Source organism: Oncorhynchus nerka, linkage group LG27 (genome assembly GCF_034236695.1).
Source record: "Oncorhynchus nerka isolate Pitt River linkage group LG27, Oner_Uvic_2.0, whole genome shotgun sequence".
Taxonomy (NCBI): Eukaryota; Metazoa; Chordata; class Actinopteri; order Salmoniformes; family Salmonidae; genus Oncorhynchus; species Oncorhynchus nerka.
In genome coordinates this window covers 88819813-88842899 of record NC_088422.1, presented here as the reverse complement: position 1 = coordinate 88842899, position 23087 = coordinate 88819813, and the positions used below count along the sequence as shown (strand labels likewise).

At 46.4% G+C, this 23087-nt stretch overlaps 1 protein-coding gene across 1 annotated transcript in view; it reads right to left on the bottom strand.

Annotated features, from left to right (window-relative positions):
• The window catches only part of lrrk1 (leucine-rich repeat kinase 1), a 183119-nt gene that overhangs the window by 96371 nt on the left and 63661 nt on the right, over positions 1–23087 (bottom strand). The window contains exons 11-16 of the mRNA XM_065011179.1: positions 19298–19410; positions 17902–17972; positions 15633–15762; positions 13187–13299; positions 12737–12951; positions 5863–6027 (exon numbers count right to left, since the gene is read on the bottom strand). Of these exons, the coding sequence (XP_064867251.1) occupies positions 5863–6027; positions 12737–12951; positions 13187–13299; positions 15633–15762; positions 17902–17972; positions 19298–19410 (807 nt within the window). The remainder of the gene's footprint in view (positions 1–5862; positions 6028–12736; positions 12952–13186; positions 13300–15632; positions 15763–17901; positions 17973–19297; positions 19411–23087) is intronic.

Here is a 23087-nt window from a genome sequence, read left to right as displayed (position 1 = left end):
ATACAATTAAAATGAATGATAGTCAAATAAAAGCATTTATTTTTCTTAATCTATATATTTTCCTTGGTACATATATATATATATATACATACATACATACATACATACATACATACATACATACATATACACACACATACGCACACATACTCAAAAACTAAATTAAAATAAAAACACAAAAAAAACATATACCACTTGCAGCAGCACTATCAAGGTTCTTATCAGTTATTTCAAGCAATTCGCTGAGACGACGGGACAATAATTCATTTTTAGGTTTTACAGTACTTTACACAAAATGTATCTGCGCATTTCCCTAGTCACCCCGTTCACTCTGTCCAGTTTGAAATATAGTTGAATAGTGGAGACCAGAGTCTATCAAACTTGGGCTGTCTCTTGTGGAGGTCATAAGTGAGCTTTTCAAGAGGAAGAAAGTCAACAATCTGGTCAATCCACATTTTAAATGTAGGGGGGTATTAGAGGCCCACAATAGAAGAATACATTTCTTAGCAAAGTATGTAATAGTCATAAGCCAATTTTCTCTGTCAGGATCAAGAACAAAGTCCTGCTGGGCATTAAGAAGATAGATACACGGGGTCATATCAAACTGTACCTCTAGTATAATCTCCCTACAGCTCCAAAATACATGCATATAGGTTCCACTTTCAGAGGTACATCTTTTACAGTTAGGAGACATATCTGTTTTCATTCTATGGAGTCTCAAAGGAGTATAATAAAATTTGTCCAAAAATGTGTAATTAGATTCTTTCATTTTTACACTGGTAGAGCAGCAGTATACCCTGTCGCAAACCTCCGCCCATAACTCATCACTAATAGTCAGACCAAGGTCATTTTCCCAGATTATTTTCAAAGGAGTAAAGGAGGAGCTTCCTTTCTCAGAAAGGAGTCTATAGATGTAAGATATTTAGCCTTTAATGGATTGTGCTGTGACAAGAAGGGTTTCAACTTCATTCAACTGAGTTCTAAACCTCCTCTTGGAGGTAAATGAGGAAATTACATGTCTAATTTGAAGATATTTTTAAAAAATGGGATCTTGGCACATCGAATTCACTGCAGAGCTCTTGAAAGGATTTCAGTGTAGTGGTTTTCTGACGAAATAGGTCTGAAAAGGTCCTGATTCCTAGAGTATGCCAAAGATTAAAGTTGGCATCCCTCAGGGCTTTTGGCAAGTCTGGGTTGCCTACTATAGGCGAGTGAGAACATATTTGGGAGGAAATGCCCAGGTATTTCTTACAGTCCCTCCACACTAGTAGAGTGCTGTAAATCAAAGGTTTTGGCTATGTTGCCCACTTCACTAAAGTTATTAATGAATATAATTGAGCTTAAGGGCAATGAACCACAGGATTGGGCTTCTATCTGAATCCACGTTGACTCTTGTCTGTTTGTGATCCATGTTAGCATGTTGCGGATTTGGGCAGACCAGTAGTACAATTGAAGGGAGGGAAGGGCAAGGCCACCTTTAGATTCGGGTTTTGATAAAGTGGAAAACTTGATCCTAGGTTTTTTATTGCCCCATATAAATTTGGTGATGCTTTGGTTAGTTGTTTTGAAGAAGGAAACTGGGAGATAGCATGGGAGCATCTGAAATAAGTAGTTCAGTCTAGGGAGGACGTTCATACGGATTACATTAATTCTTCCTACTAAGCTAATTGAGAGGGAGATCCAGGTTTGGAGATCGTTCTTGATTCGATCCAGGAGTGGAAGATAATTTTCCTTAAAAAGGCTATTCAGATCTGGTGTTATGAAGATCCCGAGGTATTGAAACCCCTGTGTTTTCCATTGGAAAGGAAAAAGTGTCTTCATAGAGCTGGTGAGTGTAATATTGAGAGGGCAGACAGTGGATTTGTTCAAATTGATCTTATAACCTGAAAACTTGCCATACTGAGCAATTGTGTCTAAAATGAGAGGGAGGGATTTCTCAGGGTTGGATATGTAGAGCAAGACATCATCCGCGTAAAGCGAAATCTTGTGCTGCAGGCCACCTGCAGAAACACCCATAATACTTGGATTGCTCCTTATCAGCTCTGCCAGAGGCTCCGCCCCCAACAAGTAGAGCAGCGGGGACAGCGAGCACCCTTGTCTCGTTCCAGAGGGAATCTGTCAGAGTTCAGTCCATTAGAAGTCACCATGGCATTTGGATGAGAGTATAGTGATTTGAACCATTTAATAACATTTCGGCCCATATTGAACTTTTCTAAGACTGAAAACAGAAAGCTCCACTCCATCCTGTCAAACGCCTTCTCAGCATCCAGTGAAGCCAGCAGGACAGGGGTCTTCTGTGCGTTTACTTGATCAATAATATCAAAAAGATGGCGAATGTTATCAGAAGAGTATCTGTCTCTAATAAATCCAGTTTGGTCCGCTTTTATTATTTTGGGAAGAAGAGTGTTTAGTCTTTTGGCGAGCAATTTGGTAATTATTTTATAGTCGAAATCCAACAAGCTTATGGGCCGGAAGGACGAGCAGGATAGGGGGTCCTTGTCCTTTTTTAGCAACACTGTAATGCGAGCTGTGTGCATTGAGTCTGGGAGAACTCAGTTTTTGCAAAAATCCTCCAGCATTGGCATGAAGATAGGGCTGAGCTGGGGCCAAAAAGCTTTGTAGAACTCTCTGGGGAATCCATCTGGGCCTGGGGACTTATTAGGTGGCATGGAGGTAATTGCCTCCAGGATCTCCTCAGGAGTGAAGGGGGAGTTCAGATCTTCTTGGTCGGTCTCTGATAGTTTAGGTAGCGAGATTCCCTCTAGGAAAGAGTGGAGTTCTGCCTCCGTGTGTTTTCTCTCAGAGGTATATAGTTTGCAGTAAAAATCATGAAAAGTTAAATTGATCTTTTTGGGTCATATGTGACCTCGTCCTCTGCTGTTCGGATAGCCATGATTGTACGCTCTGACTGCTCCTTTTTTAATTGGTAAGCAAGCAATCTACTGGGCCTATTGCTATACTCATGGTATTTCTGTTTAGTAAAGAAAACTTTTTTTTTATCTCCTGAGTATAGTCCAAATTCAGTTTGGCTTTGGCTGCTTTAAGATGACTCCAGGAGGTGCTGTCTAGGGATTGTTTATGTATTTTTTCACAGCATTCCAGCTCCCTCTCAAGATCTAGCCTGTATGCTTCCATTGATTTTTTCTTAGAGGAAGCATATGCAATTAGATGACCTCTTAGTGTGGCTTTAGCAGCGTCCCACATTGTGGCCGGAGAAACAGGAGAATCTTTATTGTCTTGTGTGTAGTTGTCTATCCATGTAGTTACCAATGTATGGAACACGTCATTTGATAGCATGGAGGTGTTGAATTTCCAGCTCTTTGACCTCGGGATGTTTTTGCAGAGGTCAAAGCGGAGGTGGACAAAGGCGTGATCTGAAAGTGCTATGGGTCCGATTGTACAAGTGGCTGAATTTATGAAACTCTTTGGGATAAAAATGTAATCTATACGGGAGTAGGTGTTATGGACATTAGAGTAGTATGTATAGTCCATAGATGAGCTACTATTCTCTCTCCAGATATCTATCAGTCCCATCTCTTTAGTAAGAGAGTTCAACATCTTTGCAGATCTAGGATTTGTGGTGGGGACTTGAGATGATTTGTCTAGGGTTGGGTTAAGGGTACAATTAAAATCTCCAGCCACCACGCCAAAGGAGACACAATGCTCATTGAACAGGGTTATAATTTTTGACATGAAGGCAGGAGTATCTGTGTTAGGGGCGTATATGTTTAATATAGTAATTGGTTGACCATCTAGTGACCCAGTTATCAAAATAAATCTCCCCTCTGGATCAGATATGTTTTTGTCAATTATGAATGGAACATTTTTATGGATAAGTATGGCTGTGCCTCTACTGTTTGATTTGAAAGATGAGAAATACACCTGTCCCTCCCAAGCTCTGCGGAGTTTGGCATGTTCAGCATCACAGAGGTGTGTCTCTTGTAATAGCGCGATGTCTGCTTTTTCCTTTTTTAGAGCACATAGTATCTTTTTCCGTTTTATTGCATGCCCTAGACCATGGCAGTTCCATGTCAATAGATTTAAGGTACTAGTCATCGTCATCGAGCAGTAATCGAACTTTAGTGCAAGTCATCGCTGGGTAAAAGTGGATAGTAATTACAGCTGTGTTCACATAAAAGGAAAATAAATGGTGTACATAAAATAATAATCTCTGAACACCCCAGCCGAGTTCCCAAACAACTCGACACAAACAGGGAAATAAAAGTAGGCTGAAACATTAGTAGGCCTAGGTTAGGCTATACAGCCCATCCCTCTCAGTTAAAGGAAAATAAATATAAATTGGACGGCTATAATGACATTTAGGGGGTGGGTCTCTGGATATCGGCTATATGTCGTCTTACCTCCTTTAGTAATGGCATTAATCGCATTTAGTCATTGGTCTGTTTCTCATTGGCCAGGATTGTCTTTCAAAAAACGTTTTGCCTCTTCGGGAGTTTTGAAGTGTCGCAAGGCTCCTTGGTGAAGAATCCTGAGCTCGTTTGGGTATTTGAATCCCCTGAAGATGCCTCGGTCAATGGAGTATTTCTTCACTTCGTCAAATTCTCGGCGCTTTCGGCGTATTCCGGCTGACAGGTCCTGGTGTAAAGCGAGTTTGGCGTTTCCCACTGTGATGGTGTTGTTTTTCGCCGCCTGTAGGACTCGTTCCTTGTCGGTGAATCTCAGGAAACGTATGGTGATTGGGCGCGGTGGTTGTCTGGCTGCTGGTGGGGGCCTCAGTGCTCGGTGAGTTCTATGGGCCTGTCGGTGGACATGTGGAGCCACTCGGGAAGTTTGTCTTGCAGGTAGCGGATCAGTGGCATGTTTCCCTCTTATTTTTCGCCCAGATTGAATAGAACACAATTATTCCTTCGCCCCCTGTTTTCCAGGTCCTCTGTTTTCTCTTCCAGATGCTCGATTTTCTTTTTAGCATATGCTATTGTTTCCATGGCATCTGTCAATAAGTTTTCCATGGATAGGATTCGCCCTTCTGCCTCGTCCAGGCGCCCCACGTTTATGGTTATCTTGTTGTTGATGTCAGGCAAAGCATTTTCCAGGATTGTCACCTTGCCCCCTATCGCACTGAGCTGAGAGTTAATGGCATCTAATTTGGTGTTTAGTTCTGTACGTTGGGATCTCAACTCAGAAAGGATGTCTTCGACAGAGTGCGAGGTTGGCATTCGTTGTGCCTCGTGGGGGAGCGGGTTCTCTTGCTCCTGGCTAATGGCGCTAGTTTTTTCTGAAGCTTCTTCTTGGAGGCTTTTTCCGTCGCTAATACTCGAGTCCGGGTAAAAATGTCACCTGTAGTGTCGCCTTTTGTAGCCGCCATGACTTTTTCTTACTAAAGCTAAATGAGTTTGAACTTGGAGTGGAGGTAAGATTACGAATTGGTAACTACTTGTGCGGAGCTCTTAGTTCATGCGGCCATCTCGTTCAAGGGTCACGTGATCCCCTGTCAGAGTCATTTGAAAAAATACGATTGAGGCTCTTTTATTCTCTCAAATACTTTTTACCATTGTTGTATAACACCTATAAAATAAAATGAATTATTTGTATAGAATATTGACAGACAGATGTCGTAGCCATGAAAATATAGTGGAGTCAATTCAGGTCAAATCATTTAAGGAATTGAAAAAATGTATAATTGAAAATATAATCATGAACAGGTGAGCAGTTCTGTTCCCATTCAGTAGAATATACTTCTCCCCACCAGACCAGGGTTCAATCCTACTGTTCTCCCACTAGCCTGTCTCTCCCTCTATTTCCAACTGTCTAATTAAAGTCAACATGTTTTGAATGTCTTTCTTTAATAAAAAGAAGAAACTAAATGGCACTGAAGTGTGACTAACATGTTTTCTGCCTCACCTCAATGTTAAGCAGCCAGGACTGTAGACTGGCTACAGCCTCCTCTCCCAGAGCTAGGTTCCATATGACTACGTACAGGGCCTTGTCCGTGAAGAAACACTGGTTGACCGTGGACATGTTGGCCGGACCGCCGATGTCCCACACGTTGAACGCCACGGAGTCCGCCTGTTACGGTGGTGGAATTAAAACAAGAAACATTACATGTATAACACTCTAAAACAAATTACTACAAAATGATACCACAGTCAAAACCTACCTTAGTTGAATGACTGACTGAAAAAAAAAATATTTTGGAAATGCAATTCCTACTCCTTCTGCCTCAGTTCCACCCCTACGTCTATACAGGAGGATATGTGATTCCTACTCCTTCTGCCTCAGTTCCACCCCTACGTCTATACAGGAGGATATGTGATTCCTACTCCTTCTGCCTCAGTTCCACCCCTACGTCTATACAGGAGGAGATGTGATTCCTACTCCTTCTGCCTCAGTTCCACCCCTACGTCTATACAGGAGGAGATGTGATTCCTACTCCTTCTGCCTCAGTTCCACCCCTACGTCTATACAGGAGGAGATGTGATTCCTACTCCTTCTGCCTCAGTTCCACCCCTACGTCTATACAGGAGGAGTAGTGATTCCTACTCCTTCTGCCTCAGTTCCACCCCTACGTCTATACAGGAGGAGTAGTGATTCCTACTCCTTCTGCCTCAGTTCCACCCCTACGTCTATACAGGAGGAGTAGTGATTCCTACTCCTTCTGCCTCAGTTCCACCCCTACGTCTATACAGGAGGAGTAGTGATTCCTACTCCTTCTGCCTCAGTTCCACCCCTACGTCTATACAGGAGGAGATGTGATTCCTACTCCTTCTGCCTCAGTTCCACCCCTACGTCTATACAGGAGGAGATGTGATTCCTACTCCTTCTGCCTCAGTTCCACCCCTACGCCTATACAGGAGGAGATGTGATTCCTACTCCTTCTGCCTCAGTTCCACCCCTACGCCGACAGAGATGGCCGCCTCGCCTCGCGTTCCTAGGAAACTATGCAGTTTTTTGTTTTTTTACGTGTTATTTCTTACATTAGTACCCCAGGTCATCTTAGGTTTCATTACATACAGTCGAGAAGAACTACTGAATATAAGATCAGAGTCAACTCACCATCAGTACGACCAAGAATATGTTTTCCGCGACGCGGAACCTGTGTTCTGCCTTACAAACAGGCAAACGGAATTGATTCCAGGCAGCGACCCCAAAAAACGACTTCGTAAAAGAGGGAAACGTAGCAGTCTTTTGGTCAGACTCCGGACACGGGCACATCGTGCACCACTCCCTAGCATTCTTCTTGCCAATGTCCAGTCTCTTGACAACAAGGTTGATGAAATCCGAGCAAGGGTAGCATTCCAGAGGGACATCAGAGACTGTAACGTTCTCTGCTTCACGGAAACATGGCTCCCTGGAGAGACGCTATCCGGGGCGGTGCAGCCAACGGGTTTCTCCACGCATCGCGCCGACAGAAACAAACATCTTTCTGGTAAGAAGAGTGGCGGGGGCGTATGCCTCATGACTAACGAGACATGGTGTGATGAAGGAAACATACAGGAACTCAAATCCTTCTGTTCACCTGATTTAGAATTCCTCACAATCAAATATAGACCGCATTATCTACCAAGAGAATTCTCTTCGATTATAATTACAGCCGTATATATCCCCCCCAAGCAGACACATCGATGGCTCTGAACTAACTTTATTTAACTCTTTGCAAACTGGAAACCATTTATCCGGAGGCTGCATTCATTGTAGCTGGGGATTTTAACAAAGCTAATCTGAAAACAAGACTCCCTAAATTTTATCAGCATATCGATTGCGCAACCAGGGGTGGTAAAACCCTGGATCATTGTTACTCTAACTTCCGCGACGCATATAAGGCCTTGCCCCGCCCCCCTTTCGGAAAAGCTGACCACGACTCCATTTTGTTGATCCCTGCCTACAGACAGAAACTTAAACAAGAGGCTCCCACGCTGAGGTCTGTCCAACGCTGGTCCGATCAAGCTGACTCCACACTCCAAGACTGCTTCCATCACGTGGACTGGGATATGTTTCGTATTGCGTCAGATAACAATATTGACGAATACGCTGATTCGGTGTGCGAGTTCATTAGAACGTGCGTTGAAGATGTCGTTCTCATAGCAACGATAAAAACATTCCCTAACCAGAAACCGTGGATTGATGGCAGCATTCGCGTGAAACTGAAAGCGCGAACCACTGCTTTTAATCAGGGCAAGGTGTCTGGTAACATGACCGAATACAAACAGTGCAGCTATTCCCTCCGCAAGGCTATCAAACAAGCTAAGCGTCAGTACAGAGACAAAGTAGAATCTCAATTCAACGGCTCAGACACAAGAGGCATGTGGCAGTGTCTACAGTCAATCACGGACTACAAGAAGAAACCCAGCCCAGTCACGGACCAGGATGTCTTGCTCCCAGGCAGATGAATTAACTTTTTTGCCCGCTTTACAGGAGGAGATGTGATTCCTACTCCTTCTGCCTCAGTTCCACCCCTACGTCTATACAGGAGGAGATGTGATTCCTACTCCTTCTGCCTCAGTTCCACCCCTACACCTATACAGGAGGAGATGTGATTCCTACTCCTTCTGCCTCAGTTCCACCCCTACGTCTATACAGGAGGAGATGTGATTCCTACTCCTTCTGCCTCAGTTCCACCCCTACACCTATACAGGAGGAGATTCCTACTCCTTCTGCCTGATTCCTACTCCTTCTGCCTCAGTTCCACCCCTACGTCTATACAGGAGGAGATGTGATTCCTACTCCTTCTGCCTCAGTTCCACCCCTACGTCTATACAGGAGGAGATGTGATTCCTACTCCTTCTGCCTCAGTTCCACCCCTACGTCTATACAGGAGGAGATGTGATTCCTACTCCTTCTGCCTCAGTTCCACCCCTACGTCTATACAGGAGGAGATGTGATTCCTACTCCTTCTGCCTCAGTTCCACCCCTACACCTATACAGGAGGAGATGTGATTCCTACTCCTTCTGCCTCAGTTCCACCCCTACGTCTATACAGGAGGAGATGTGATTCCTACTCCTTCTGCCTCAGTTCCACCCCTACGTCTATACAGGAGGAGATGTGATTCCTACTCCTTCTGCCTCAGTTCCACCCCTACACCTATACAGGAGGAGATGTGATTCCTACTCCTTCTTTCGTATTGCGTATTTCGTATTGCGTCAGATGGAAATATTGACGAATACGCTGATTCGGTGTGCGAGTTCATTAGAACGTGCGTCGAAGATGTCGTTCCCATAGCAACGATAAAAACATTCCCAAACCAGAAACCGTGGATTGATGGCAGCATTCGCGTGAAACTGAAAGCGCGAACCACTGCTTTTAATCAGGGCAAGGTGTCTGGTAATATGTCCGAATATAAACAATGCAGCTATTCCCTCCGCAAGGCTATTAAACAAGCTAAGCGTCAGTACAGAGACAAAGTGGAATCTCAATTCAATGGCTCAGACACAAGAGGCATGTGGCAGGGTCTACAGTCAATCACGGACTACAAGAAGAAACCCAGCCCAGTCACGGACCAGGATGTCTTGCTCCCAGACAGACTAAATCACTTTTTTGCCCGCTTTGAGGACAATACAGTGCCACTGACACGGCCTGCAACGAAAACATGCGGTCTCTCCTTCACTGCAGCCGAGGTGAGTAAGACATTTAAACGTGTTAACCCTCGCAAGGCTGCAGGCCCAGACGGCATCCCCAGCCGCGCCCTCAGAGCATGCGCAGACCAGCTGGCCGGTGTGTTTACGGACATATTCAATCAATCCCTATACCAGTCTGCTGTTCCCACATGCTTCAAGAGGGCCACCATTGTTCCTGTTCCCAAGAAAGCTAAGGTAACTGAGCTAAACGACTACCGCCCGTAGCACTCACTTCCGTCATCATGAAGTGCTTTGAGAGACTAGTCAAGGACCATATCACCTCCACCCTACCTGACACCCTAGACCCACTCCAATTTGCTTACCGCCCAAATAGGTCCACAGACGATGCAATCTCAACCACACTGCACACTGCCCTAACCCACCTGGACAAGAGGAATACCTATGTGAGAATGCTGTTCATCGACTACAGCTCGGCATTCAATACCATAGTACCCTCCAAGCTCGTCATCAAGCTCGAGACCCTGGGTCTCGACCCCGCCCTGTGCAACTGGGTACTGGACTTCCTGACGGGCCGCCCACAGGTGGTGAGGGTAGGCAACAACATCTCCTCCCCGCTGATCCTCAACACGGGGCCCCACAAGGGTGCGTTCTGAGCCCTCTCCTGTACTCCCTGTTCACCCACGACTGCGTGGCCATGCACGCCTCCAACTCAATCATCAAGTTTGCGGACGACACAACAGTGGTAGGCTTGATTACCAACAACGACGAGACGGCCTACAGGGAGGAGGTGAGGGCCCTCGGAGTGTGGTGTCAGGGAAATAACCTCACACTCAACGTCAACAAAACTAAGGAGATGATTGTGGACTTCAGGAAACAGCAGAGGGAACACCCCCTATCCACATCGATGGATCAGTAGTGGAGAGGGTAGCAAGTTTTAAGTTCCTCGGCATACACATCACAGACAAACTGAATTGGTCCACTCACACTGACAGCGTCGTGAAGAAGGCGCAGCAGCGCCTCTTCAACCTCAGGAGGCTGAAGAAATTCGGCTTGTCACCAAAAGCACTCACAAACTTCTACAGATGCACAATCGAGAGCATCCTGGCGGGCTGTATCACCGCCTGGTACGGCAACTGCTCCGCCCTCAACCGTAAGGCTCTCCAGAGGGTAGTGAGGTCTGCACAACGCATCACCGGGGCAAACTACCTGCCCTCCAGGACACCTACACCACCCGATGTTACAGGAAGGCCATAAAGATCATCAAGGACATCAACCACCCGAACCACTGCCTGTTCACCCCGCTATCATCCAGAAGGCGAGGTCAGTACAGGTGCATCAAAGCTGGGACCGAGAGACTGAAAAACAGCTTCTATCTCAAGGCCATCAGACTGTTAAACAGCAATCACTAACATTGAGTGGCTGCTGCCAACACACTGTCATTGACACTGACCCAACTCCAGCCACTTTAATAATGGGAATTGATGGGAAATGATGTAAATATATCACTAGCCACTTTAAACAATGCTACCTTATATAATGTTACTTACCCTACACTATTCATCTCATATGCATGTATATACTGTACTCTAGATCATCGACTGCATTCTTATGTCACTAGCCACTTTAACTATGCCACTTTGTTTACTTTGTCTACATACTCATCTCATATGTATATACTGTACTCGATACCATCTACTGTATGCTGCTCTGTACCATCACTCATTCATATATCCTTATGTACATATTCCTTATCCCCTTACACTGTGTATAAGACAGTAGTTTTGGAATTGTTAGTTAGATTACTTGTTGGTTATCACTGCATTGTCGGAACTAGAAGCACAAGCATTTCGCTACACTCGCATTAACATCTGCTAACCATGTGTATGTGACAAATAAAATTTGATTTGATTTGATTTTCTGCCTCAGTTCCACCCCTACGTCTATACAGGAGGAGATGTGATTCCTACTCCTTCTGCCTCAGTTCCACCCCTACGTCTATACAGGAGATGTGATTCCTACTCCTTCTGCCTCAGTTCCACCCCTACACCTATACAGGAGGAGATGTGATTCCTACTCCTTCTGCCTCAGTTCTATACAGGAGGAGATGTGATTCCTACTCCTTCTGCCTCAGTTCCACCCCTACGTCTATACAGGAGGAGATGTGATTCCTACTCCTTCTGCCTCAGTTCCACCCCTACACCTATACAGGAGGAGATGTGATTCCTACTCCTTCTGCCTCAGTTCCACCCCTACACCTATACAGGAGGAGATGTGATTCCTACTCCTTCTGCCTCAGTTCCACCCCTACGTCTATACAGGAGGAGATGTGATTCCTACTCCTTCTGCCTCAGTTCCACCCCTACGTCTATACAGGAGGAGATGTGATTCCTACTCCTTCTGCCTCAGTTCCACCCCTACGTCTATACAGGAGGAGTAGTGATTCCTACTCCTTCTGCCTCAGTTCCACCCCTACGTCTATACAGGAGGAGATGTGATTCCTACTCCTTCTGCCTCAGTTCCACCCCTACGCCTATACAGGAGGAGATATGTTGTATTATTGTGTCAAGATGAGGGTTCATCTCTCTTGGACCGACGACGTAAAATAAATGGTATCCTAATCGAGCATCTGACGTAATTACACCAGATTTTATTTCTGGGTTTCCAAGATTAGGAATGGGTCAACATGACCGCCTTTGTGTTCCTTTGTAACATGACATAATCGTAGTAGACATTCCAGGCTAAAAACAGACTGGCAGCCACACACACACACACGCCAGGCTCAAAACAAACTGGCAGCCACACACACACGCCAGGCTCAAAACAAACTGGCAGCCACACACACACGCCAGGCTCAAAACAAACTGGCAGCCGCCACACACACGCCAGGCTCAAAACAAACTGGCAGCCAGGCTCAAAACAAACTGGCAGCCAGGCTCAAAACAAACTGGCAGCCAGGCTCAGCTTCACATTTGATTTTGTTGCCTTAAAATGTTATCTTATAAATGGACTCAAATGGATTTTTGTCCTACCGGTCTACACAACTTACTCTACAAAGTGAAAGAAAAATTAAAGAAAATGTTCCTAATTAATTTAAAATAAAATCTGTATTGATTGAGTATGTCTTCCCACCCCAGAGCAAATAGTTGATGGAAGTACCTTGGGCGTGTGCGTGTATTCTGTATGCATGTGTGTGTTCTCTTACGCTAGCTTTAACCCCATTGGGTCTTTCCAGTTCCCAAGTAGCTGTGCTGATGTTTCGTTCTGCAGGGGAGAAAGGGGAGGTCCTGCCCGTCTGCAACGCCTCCAGGAGGGCTGTCTTTCCCTGCCGAGGAGGACCAATCACAAGAAGCTTCAGCAGCTTACAGGGCTCCGCCTTCCGTAGGTGGGCTCGGAGGAAGGACAGCACTGATGCTGGACCTGAGAAAGGGAAAGGGGGAGACCTAGTCAGTTGTACAAATTAATGCATTCAACTGAAATGTGTCTCCCGCATTTAACCCAACCCCTCTGAATTAGAGAGGTGCTGACGGCTGCCTTAATCCACATCCCCGTCATCTGACCCAGGGAGCAGTGAGACCCGATTAAACAACAAACACCCCAAAAAACACCACCCACCCACACACCCACACCCACACACAGTGTGGTGGTACTTTACCTTCTTTCCTGATGTCCTGGGGAACATTAGTGATGTTGAGGTCCTCAATGTCCAACTGCCACAGGTTAGAGAGCTGCCCCAACTCAGCTGGAAGCTCCCGAATACCTGGATTACTGTTCTCAGATCAGGGGAGAGAGAGATGGAATTAGGTACTATACATACAAGGATACCTGTGTTACTGTTCTCAGTTCAGGGGAGCCAGAGGACCAGTTTGATGGGTGAATGTTAATGCGTTTACATCATATGTTCTCTGAAAACATAGGGGAATGCTAATGGGACAAGGTGTTTCTCATCCTCAACATGTCCTGTTGCTTTGTGAATAAGTGAACATAGAGAAACATTGGGAGAAACTAAATCATGGAATAATGGGCCAGTTTCCTGGACACAGATTAAACCTAGTCTTGGGCTAAGAACCACTTTCAATGGGTATTATTCCATGGAGGACTGACTAGTCATCATGTTGGGCTAAGGACCACTTTCAATGGGTATTATTCCATGGAAGACTGACTGGTCATCATGTTAGGCTAAGAACCACTTTCAATGGGTATTATTCCATGGAAGACTGACTGGTCATCATGTTGGGCTAAGAACCACTTTCAATGGGTATTATTCCATGGAAGACTGACTGGTCATCATGTTGGGCTAAGAACCACTTTCACTGGGTATTATTCCATGGAAGACTGACTGGTCATCATGTTGGGCTAAGAACCACTTTCAATGGGTATTATTCCATGGAAGACTGACTGGTCATCATGTTGGGCTAAGAACCACTTTCAATGGGTATTATTCCATGGAAGACTGACTAGTCATCATGTTGGGCTAAGAACCACTTTCAATTGGTATTATTCCATGGAAGACTGACTGGTCATCATGCTAGGCTAAGAACTACTTTCAATGGGTATTATTCCATGGAAGACTGACTGGTCATCATGTTGGGCTAAGAACCACTTTCAATGGGTATTATTCCATGGAGGACTGACTGGTCATCATGTTGGGCTAAGAACCACTTTCAATGGGTATTATTCCATGGAAGACTGACTGGTCATCATGTTGGGCTAAGAACCACTTTCAATGGGTATTATTCCATGGAAGACTGACTGGTCATCATGTTGGGCTAAGAACCACTTTCAATGGGTATTATTCCATGGAAGACTGACTGGTCATCATGTTGGGCTAAGAACCACTTTCAATGGGTATTATTCCATGGAGGACTGACTGGTCATCATGTTGTGCTAAGAACCACTTTCAATGGGTATTATTCCATGGAAGACTGACTGGTCATCATATTGGGCTAAGAACCACTTTCAATGGGTATTATTCCATGGAAGACTGACTGGTCATCATGTTGGGCTCAAGTTGGGCTAAGTAACCACTTTCAATGGGTATTATTCCATGGAAGACTGACTGGTCATCATGGGTATTATTCCATTGGGTCATCATGTTGGGCTAAGAACCACTTTCAATGGGTATTATTCCATGGAAGACTGACTGGTCATCATGTTGGGCTAAGAACCACTTTCAATGGGTATTATTCCATGGAAGACTGACTGGTCATCATGTTGGGCTAAGAACCACTTTCAATGGGTATTATTCCATGGAAGACTGACTGGTCATCATGTTGGGCTAAGAACCACTTTCAATGGGTATTATTCCATGGAAGACTGACTGGTCATCATGTTGGGCTAAGAACCACTTTCAATGGGTATTATTCCATGGAAGACTAACTGGTCATCATGTGTCTGGGAAAACAAGCATATGGCAGAAGGCTAAAGGTGAGACCATCGCCTTATTGTTCTGGATGAGAACTAACTCTATTCACTAGTCTAGCCTGGACTACCATGACCGATATTACACAGGACTGGATGACAACAAAACAACGTCTGAGTGGGAAAGAGGATCTCCAGCTAAACCTCCACATCACACTCTGGGCCACAACCAGACTCTACATAGTGCACTACTTTGGACCAGGGCCCATTGGGACGCCCATAGGTCTCTGGTCAAAGGTAGTGCACTATGTAGGGAATAGGGTGCCGTTTTGGACATAGCCCGTGTATTCCTGTTGGAGCCTCCAGTCTGGAAGACTGTGAGAAGTGGACAGAGAACAGTGACCCTGGTGACCCACAGAAAACAGCTGGCAACAGCTGCCTCCAAACCAGTTCACAACAGGAAGGACTGGACAGGACAACCAGAGAGTGGGGCTGTGTATGAATACTCTAAAATGCTTCCTTTTCTTGTCTCCTTTGCTTTTTTATTAGCAGTGTGTGATGACAGGAATGGACAGATGTCTACGTTACAGGTGTTCAGCTAGGTTGGTGACCACAGGATTTACCAGACGGCACAAACACATCTGAGACCCCCATGTTAGTTTTCAGCTGTTGTGTCCCACCTCAGTACGAGGAAGTTATGGAGGAAGAGGACCAGGAAATATGGGGCTTGGGGCACTTACTTGGAGAGGTAGAGCTCCATGAGGTTTCTCAGACCACACACAGACTGGGGCACACACTCCAGCTGGTTGTCGTTCAAGGAAAGCACTTCCAAAGCATCCCGCAAAATTACTGGAAACTCGATTGGGCATACTGTCAAGCAGGGGAAAGGCGCACACACAGACACACACACAGACACACAGACACACACACACACACACACACACACACACTCTCACGGTCAATGACCATCAGCAGTCACTGCAGGATCAGGATGTACAGTATGGGGTTACTAATTTACTAATTGCTGGAGCGGTCAGAGAAGGGGGAGAGAAAGAGAGATATGGAGAGAGAGAGAGAAAAGAGAGATACGGAGGGAGAGAGAGAGAGAAAAGAGAGATATGGAGGGAGAGAGAGAGAGAAAAGAGAGAGATATGGAGGGAGAGAGAAAAGAGAGATATGGAGGGAGAGAGAAAAGAGAGATATGGAGGGAGAGAGAACAGAGAGATGGAGGGAGAGAGAGAGAAAAGAGAGATATGGAGGGAGAGAGAAGAGAGAGATATGGAGGGAGAGAGAAGAGAGAGATATGGAGGGAGAGAGAAAAGAGAGATATGGAGGGAGAGAGAGAAAGAGAGAGATATGGAGGGAGAGAGAGAGAAAAGAGAAAGATATGGAGGGAGAGAGAAAAAATATATGGAGGGAGAGAGAGAGAAGAGAGAGATATGGAGAGAGAGAGAAAAGAGATATGGAGAGAGAGAGAAGAGAGAGATATGGAGGGAGAGAGAGAGAGAGATATGGAGGGAGGGAGAGAGAGAGAATGGAGAAAGATATGGAGGGAGAAAAAATATATGGAGGAGAGAGAGAGAAGAGAGAGATATGGAGAGAGAGAGAAAAGAGAGATGAAGAGAGAGAGAGAGAAAGAGAGATATGGAGAGAGAGAGAGAGAGAAGAGAGATATGGAGAGAGAGAGAGAGAGAGAGATATGAGAGAGAGAGAGAAGAGAGAGATATGGAGAGAGAGAGAAGAGAGATATGGAGGAGAGAGAGAGAGAAGAGAGATATGGAGAGAGAGAGAGAAGAGAGATATGGAGAGAGAGAGAAGAGAGATATGGAGAGAGAGAGAAGAGAGATATGGAGAGAGAGAGAAGAGAGAAATATGGAGAGAGAGAGAAAAAACAGAGATATGGAGAGAGTGAGAGAGAAGAGAGAGATATATGGAGGTAGAGAGTGAGAGAGATATGGAGGTAGAGAGTGAGAGAGAAAAGAGATAGATATGGAGGGAGAGAGAGAAAAGAGAGCTATGGAGGTGAGAGAGAGAGAGAAAAGAGAGAGATATGGAGGGAGAGAGAAAAGAGAGATATGGAGGGAGAGAGAAAAGAGATATGGAGAGAGAGAGAGAAGAGAGAGATATGGAGAGAGAGAGAGAAAAGAGAGATATGGGAGAGAGAGAGAGAGAGAGAGAGAGAGAAGAGAGAGATATGGAGAGAGAGAGAGAAGAGAGATATGGAGAGAGAGAGAGAAAAGAGAGATATGGAGAGAGAGAGAGAAGAGAGAGATATGGAGAGAGAGAGAGAGAGATAGAGAGAGAAGAGAGAGATATGGAGAGAGAGAGAGAAGAGAGATATGGAGAGAGAGAGAGAAAAGAGAGATATGGAGAGAGAGAGAGAAAAGAGAGATATGGAGAGAGAGAAAAGAGAGAGATATGGAGGGAGAGAGAGAAAAGAGAGCTATGGAGGGAGAGAGAGAGAGAGAAAAGAGAGAGAGATATGGAGGGAGAGAGAGAAAAGAGAGAGAGAGCACGACTGGGTTAAGACTGTGTGGTCCAGATGACCGTGATGAGAGGCAATAGAGGGGTTTCCAAACCACATGAGCAAGGGCTTTGGACCCAAATGTGACCAGCATCACTGCTCATATAGGCTGTTTATTAAACTCTGTCCATGCCACAACCGGCAGACTGAGAATCTGACCAGACAACCAACAAAGTAATTATTCTACCACAGTCCCAGTACAGACTGCCACAGTCCCAGTACAGACTGCCACAGTCCCAGTACAGACTGCCACAGATCCAGTTACACTCCAGTCCTGTTACAGACCACGACAGATCGGTTCAGTCCAGTTCACTACAGTTCATTACAAACCACGACAGATTGGTCTTGTCCAGTTTAAGTCCAGTTCACTACAGACCACTATGGTTCAGTCCAGTCATGTCAAGTTTAAAAGTCCAGTCCATGTTAGACCACTAAAGTAACACTACAGTCAACAGCGCCAGTCCACATGAGTCCGGAACCAGTACCTGGGTCCGGGTCTCTCCGGTGCCATGTGGTCAGGAAGGCCAGTTTCCTGGTTTTGGGTCCCTCCTCAGTCCTGAAACAAAACAGTTCCAACTTCCATCACATTCATGCATTCTTGGTTGTATTTTTATTGTTTACCATGTCAGCTGAAAAGTGCTCATCTAGGATCAGTTTTTCCTTTGAGATTATAATGAATAAGATTAGGGGCCTGAATAAAGATAGGGCGGGACCTGATCCTAGATCGGGAGTCCTACTCTGAGACGCTTGATGCATACAGCCCCAGGTACCATTACAGTAGTTTGCCCCTTCCCCCAAGTCCTACCCCTTCCCCCAAGTCCTGCCCCTTCCCCCAAGTCCTGCCCCTTCCCCCAAGTCCTGCCCCTTCCCCCAAGTCCTGCCCCTTCCCCCAAGTCCTGCCCCTTCCCCCAAGTCCTACCCCTTCCCCCAAGTCCTGCCCCTTCCCCAAGTCCTACCCCTTCCCCCAAGTCCTACCCCTTCCCTTCCCCCAAGTCCTACCCCTTCCCCCAAGTCCTGCCCCTTCCCCCAAGTCCTGCCCCTTCCCCCAAGTCCTACCTCTACCATATTACCTTCATTAATCCATAGTAACCAACGTTGCTAACACCAAAACTATATGGACTAGGGTAAGGAGGAAGCAAGGGTTAAAAATGGAACCAGGCCTTGAAGTGAGTGGAAAATATTAAAAGTAAGAGGTTAAGGCCGTATCCAGAAACAACTACTAGGCCCTAGACACTTAAACCCCATCCAGAAACAACTCCTAGCCCCTAGACACTTAGAACCCATCCAGAAACAACTCCTATCCCATAGAATCAAATCAAATGTATTTATAAAGCCCTTCTTACATCAGCTGATGTCACAAAGTGCTATACAGAAAACCAGCCTAACACCCCAAACAGCAAGCAATGCAGGTGTAGAAGCACGGTGGCTAGGAAAAACTCCCTAGAAAGGCCAAAACCTAGGAAGAAACCAAGAGAGGAACCAGGCTATGAGGGGTGACCAGTCCTCTTCTGGCTGTGCCGGGTGGAGATTATAACAGAACATGGCCAAGATGTTCAAATGTTCATAAATGACCAGCATGGTCAAATAATAATAATCACAGTAGTTGTCGAGGGTGCAACAGGTCAGCACCTCGGGAGTAAATGTCAGTTGGCTTTTCATAGCCGATCATTAAGAGTATCTCTACCACTCCTGCTGTCTCTAGAGAGTTGAAAACAGCAGGTCTGGGACAGGTAGCACGTCTGGTGAACAGGTCAGGGTTCCATAGCCACAGGCAGAACTCAGTATCTAGCACCTTTAGAGCTACACAAGTTTCTAGGGGCTAGTAGTTGTTTCTGGACGGGGCCTAAGTGTGAGTGGTAAGATGTATGACCTTTCACCTACTTGCCCAGATGGTTCCTGGAGAGGTCAAGGGTTCTGAGCAGAGAGCATTTCCACTTGTTGGGTGCCGGGAGAGTGGAGATCTGATTCCTACACAGTCTGAGAGAGACCAGGGCCTGATGAAGAGAATGAGCAGGAGAGGGGGGAGGGAGAGAAAGATAGGGAGAGAAAGGGGAGAGAGGGAAAGAGAGAGAAAGAGATAGTGTCACCAAAGCATGGCCTGTGGTCATGACAACTTAATTCACATGACAACCTAATTCACAACTTCATTCTAGTGTCCCCGTTTCCCTGTCTACCGTTGGCGTCACTCTCTCTTCACTCTCTCACTCTTCCTCTATTATATTCCAATGAAACACCGCAAATGCCACTATAATCAACAATCTTGCATTACTCATTCCTTCTCAAATATTTGGAAAATTGCTTCATAAAAGCCCAACGCATTCCTGAGGTATATTAAACATTCCATCGTTCTCCTCGGAATTCAGGAACCTAAATTAAACTTAAAATCCATTTCCATTCATTATTACTGTTACGCTAATATCTTTAAAACCTAAGCAAGCGTACCGTGATTCATCGTACTAACGCTGAGAACAAGGTTGACGTTTTATGTATTCCTAACCAAATTGTTTTGTTAGTTTCTTTACATTGTTTGTAACTTTTTAAACTTATTTTGTACATAATGTTGCTGCTACCATCTCTTATGACCCGAAAATAACTTCTAGACATCAGAACTGCAAATACTCACCACACACTATCAGAATCCTTTTTTTCCTTTAACAAGTCGAGCCTGACGTGAATGACACACTGCTTTCCCGGGAACAGGCCCAGAGCCCCGTCATTTGCGTGAAGAGAAGGCGGAGAAAAAGGGGCCGGAGGGCGGGCTGCCTTCTGAGAATTAGTAGGCGATCGAATAAACCCCCACTTCCTTCCATTCTGCTAGCAAACGTGCAATCTTTGGAAAATAAATCAATGACCTATGCGGAAGATTAAACTACCAATGGGAAATTCAAAACTGTAATATCTTATGCTTCACGGAGTCGTGGCTGAACGACGACATTATCAACATACAGCTGGCTGGTTATACGCTGTATCGGCAGGATAGAACAGCGGCGTCTGGTAAGACAAGGGGAGGCGGACTATGTATTTTTGTAAATAGCTGGTGTACGATATATATTTGTGTCTTTTTCGTAGCTGTCTAAATACCGCCACAGACTAACACACTAAGACTGCACTGAATGAGCTGTATTCCGCTATAAACCAACAGGAAAACGCTCACACAGAGGCGGCGGTCCTATTAGCCCGGGGACTTTAATGCAGGGAAACATAAATCAGTCTTAACAAATTTCTATCAGCATGTTAAATATGCAACCAGAGGGAAAAAACAACAAAAACACTCTGGACCACGATTAGTCCACACACATAGATGCATACATACAAAGCTCTCCCTCACACTCCATTTGGGAAATCTGACCATAATTCTATCCTCCTGATTCCTGCTTACAAGCAAAAATTAAAGCAGGAAGCACCAGTAACTCGATCAATAAAAAGTGGTCAGATGAAGCAGATACTAAACTACAGGTCTGTTTTGCTAGCACAGACTGGAATATGTTCCGGGATTCCTCCGGTGGCATTGAGGAGTACACCACATCAGTCAATGGCTTCATCAATAAGTGCATCGATGACGTCGTCCCCACAGTGACCATACGTACATATCCCAACCAGAAGCCATGGATTCCCTGCAACATCCGCACTGAGCTAAAGGCTAGAGCTGCCGCTTTCAAGGAGAGGGATTCTAAGCTCATAAGAAATCCCACTATGCCCTCCGACGAACCATCAAAGAGGCAGAGCGTCAATACAGGATGAAGATCGTATCGTACTACACCGGCTCTGACGCTCGTCGGATGTGGCAGGGCTTGCAAACTATTACAGATTACAAAGGGAAGCACAGCCAAGAGCTACCCAGTGACATAAGCCTACCAGACGAGCTAACCTACTTCTATGCTCACTTCGAGGCAAATAACACTGAAACATGCACGAGAGCACCAGCTGTTATGGAAGACTGTGTGATCACACTCTCTGCAGCAGATTTGAGTAAGACCTTTAAACAGGTCAACATTCACAAGGCCGCAGGGCCAGACAGATCACCAGGACGTGTACTGCAAGCATGCGCTGACCAACTGGCAAGTGTCTTCACTGACATTTTCAACCTCTCCCTGTCCGAGTCTGTAATGCCAACATGTTTTAAGCAAACCACCATAGTCCCTGTGCACAAAAACACAAAGGTAACCTGCCTAAATGACTACTGTCATGACGTGGCCCTCTTTGGGTATAGCGAGTACCATCCCCCTCTCTCACCACCTCTCTCTTCCCCCTACACCCAGGCTCTGTTATCTCAGGTTGTAAATTCCATGAGGAGACTCTCTTCCCCCCCAGCCATGCAGTATATAGAGAGTGGGTTCACAGTAGAACAAAGGAACTTCTTTTACCGCACAGAACATGAGAACTGAACAATATCCATGTTTTGGAGAATGTGTAAACGGTCGGTGGAGACCTCATGAGAGACAATACAGCCACATTACCATAACTCTGTTAATACAAGTGTAACGGTTTTCTTTAGGTGAAGTAGAGGCGGACCAAAATGCAGCGTGGTTGTTATTCATTGTACTTTAATAAAGAAACTGTACACGAATAAACTAACAAAACAACAAACGTGCGAAAACCTAAAACAGTCCTATCTGGTGCAAAACACAGAGACAGGAACAATCACCCACAAACACACAGTGAAACCCAGGCTACCTAAATATGGTTCCCAATCAGAGACAATGACTAACACCTGCCTCTGATTGAGAACCATATCAGGCCAGACATAGAAATAGACAAACAAGACATCCAACATAGAATGCCCCCTCAGATCACACCCTGACCAACCAAAACATAGAAACATACAAAGCAAACTATGGTCAGGGTGTGACAGTACCCCCCCCCCAAGGGGCGGACTCCGGCCGCAAAACCTGAACCTATTGGGGAGGGTCTGGGTGGGCATCTGTCCGCGGTGGCGGCTCTGGTGCTGGACGTGGCCCCCACTTCACCGTAGTCTTAGTCCCCCACCTTGTCCGCTTCCGTGGCCTCCTAGCCACGGCGACCCTACTTAATGACCCCACTGGACTGAGGGGCAGCTCGGGACAGAGGGGCGGCAGCTCGGGACAGAGGGGCGGCAGCTCGGGACAGAGGGGCGGCAGCTCGGGACAGAGGGGCGGAAGCTCGGGACAGAGGGGCGGAAGCTCGGGACAGAGGGGCGGAAGCTCGGGACAGAGGGGCGGAAGCTCGGGGCGGAAGCTCGGGACAGAGGGGCGGAAGCTCGGGCGCCTCTGGGCTGAGCCGGCAGCAGCGCCGGACAGGCGGGAGACTCCGGCAGCAGCGCCGGACAGGCGGGAGACTCCGGCAGCAGCGCCGGACGGGAGAGCAGCAGCGCCGGACAGGCGGGAGACTCCGGCAGCAGCGCCGGACAGGCGGGAGACTCCGGCAGCAGCGCCGGACAGGCGGAGACTCCGGCAGCAGCGCCGGACAGGCGGGAGACTCCGGCAGCAGCGCGGACAGGCGACAGCAGCGCCCGGAGACTCCGGCAGCAGCGCCGGACAGGCGGGAGACTCCGGCAGCAGCGCCGGACAGGCGGGAGACTCCGGCAGCAGCGCCGGACAGGCGGGAGACTCCGGCAGCAGCGTCCGGCGGGAGACTCCGGCAGCAGCGCCGGACAGGCGGGAGACTCCGGCAGCAGCGCCGGACAGGCGGGAGA